Raw genomic sequence first — 2467 nt, 5'->3', positions numbered from 1 at the left:
AATGGACAAAAAATTTCCATTCCAGACAATGGACAAAAGATTTCCAGAAAATAGAAAAAAGATTTCCAGACAATGGACAAAAAAATTCCAGAAAATAGAAGAAAGACAATGGACAAAAGATTTCCAGACAATGGACAAAAGATTTCCAGACAATGGACAAAAGATTTCCTGACAATGGACAAAAGATTTCCTGACAATGGACAAAAGATTTCCCGACAATGGACAAAAGATTTCCCGACAATGGACAAAAGATTTCCAGACAATGGACAAAAGATTTCCCGACAATGGACAAAAGATTTCCCGACAATGGACATATATGAACAGTAATAAATGAATGAAGACTGAGTATATAGTGTGTGTGTTTATTTGGCAAGGAATAAAAATAAAAAAAAGAAATACGACCATCCTGAAATGGAACAATATCTGTTGCAAGACATAACTTCACATCAGGAATTTTGCAAAACAAATCCCTAAACTTTGCCTTTATTAAGCCGGCGTTTGAAGTGTAAGTCATCATGGAATATTGATGGAAGTTTTAAATTTGAATCACTTTAATCCCTACATTGAATTATCCCACATGCCCCAACCTCAAACTGACCCCTATCTTTGTTGTTTTTTCCACAGGTCGTTGAAGGTGAAGACCGTCGAAGTAACTCCATGTCATCCACCCATTCACCACCCACCGATAGGAAATCCACAACAAAACACTCAGGTAGGTTCCATCAAGGTTACAGGTTCAATTCTCAGGTATGGGTGCTACTGACATTTTTTTGGGGGGTGGGGGTGGGGGTTAAAAATAATTTTATTTTATTTTATTATATTTTGTAAATGTTAAATGTGACAGACATGACTGTGTGGTAAGAAGTTTGCTACCCAACCACGTGGTTCTAGGTTCAGTCCTACTGTGTGGCTCCTTGGACAGGTGTCTTCTATAGCCCCGGGCCTACCAAAGCCTTGTGAGTGATTATGGAAGATGGAAACTGAAAGAAGCCCATTGTGTGTGTGTGTGTGTGTATATATATCATCGTCGTTGTCATCTTTGTTTAATGTCCTCCTTCCATGCTGGCATGAGTTGAACAGGTGCCTGTGGCATGAACCTCTGTCTGTTTCGGCTTGTTTGTTTATGGCTGGATGCCCTTCCTAACACCAACCACCCCATTGACTGGGTTATATGTGTGTGTGTGTGTATGTATATATATAATCATCATCATCAGATTGAGCCTGGTGCAGCCTTCTGGCTCACCAGTCTTCAGTCAAACTGTCTAACCCATGCCAGCATGGAAAGCGGATGTTAAACGATGATGATGATGATATATATATAAAAACACACACACACACACACACACACACACACACACACACACATATATATATATATATATACAGACATATTCTTTTATTCTTTTACTTGTTTCAGTCATTTGACTGTGGCCATGCTGGAGCACTGCCTTTTAGTCGAGCAAATAAACCCCAGGACTTATTCTTTGTAAGCCTAGTACTTATTCTATCGGTCTCTTTTTGCCAAACTGCTAAGCTACGGGGACGTAAACACACCAGCATCAGCTGTCAAGCGATGTTGGGGGGACAAACACAGACACACAAACACACACACATATATATATATATATATACATATATATACAAGCATGATTAAAAGATGGATTTTGAAATGACGATGATGATGACGACGATGGTGATGACATTGATGATGATGATGGTATTGATAATGATGACGACGATGGTTATGGTATTGATGATGATGATGATGACGACGACGATGATGTCGAGGATGGCAACAATGACGATATCATTGTTGATGACGATGATGATGATGAGGATGTTAATGATGATGACGATGTACATTATCTTAGGAAGATGAACTCTGTTGTTGCTGTTTGTTGTTGTGGTGGTGGTTGTTGTTGTGGTGGTGGTTGTTGTTGTGGTGGTGAATGACGTCGCAACTGATAATGTGGTAGTGTTGTGATGATTGTTATTGTAGTTTGTGTACATGTTGGGGTGGTAGTAGTCCAGTGTTGTTGCTGTTGGCCATGGTGTTCCTGCTGTAGTATCACTACTTGAGTAGCAGTAGAAGTAGTAAAGATGGTGGTGGTGGTGGCAGTGGGAGTGGTGGTACTAGTGGTGGTGGTGGTAGTAATAGTAGTAGTGGTGGTGGTAATAATGGTAGTAATAGTCATAATGGTGGTCGTTGTGGTGTTGGTGGTAGTAGTGGTAGTGGTTGTAGTTGTGGGAATGGTGGTAGTAGTGGTGGTGGTCGTTGTGGTGGTGGTGATAGTAATAGTAGTAGTGGTGGTGGTAATAGTGGTTGTTGTGGTGGTAGTCGTTGTACACAGGTGGTATGTATTTCCTCTGCTGTCTAAGTATAGCACTAATAGTTGTCACATGACACCATCTGGTTATATCATAAAGGTGGGCTTAGGAGGGGGTAGGATCGGCTGTGGGGGGGGGG

General features: G+C 40.7%; 1 protein-coding gene across 1 annotated transcript in view; it reads left to right on the top strand.

Moving 5' to 3' along the window:
• Positions 1–2467, top strand: part of LOC106881749 (rapamycin-insensitive companion of mTOR) — a 67533-nt gene that overhangs the window by 59205 nt on the left and 5861 nt on the right. Inside the window, exon 28 of the mRNA XM_052977736.1 lies at positions 625–712. Within this exon, the coding sequence (XP_052833696.1) occupies positions 625–712 (88 nt within the window). The remainder of the gene's footprint in view (positions 1–624; positions 713–2467) is intronic.

The sequence above is a fragment of the Octopus bimaculoides genome, chromosome 28 (assembly GCF_001194135.2).
Source record: "Octopus bimaculoides isolate UCB-OBI-ISO-001 chromosome 28, ASM119413v2, whole genome shotgun sequence".
In the NCBI taxonomy this organism is placed as follows: domain Eukaryota; kingdom Metazoa; phylum Mollusca; class Cephalopoda; order Octopoda; family Octopodidae; genus Octopus; species Octopus bimaculoides.
The sequence above is the reverse complement of the archived record's forward strand: the minus strand, read 5'-3'. Positions and strand labels throughout refer to the sequence as shown.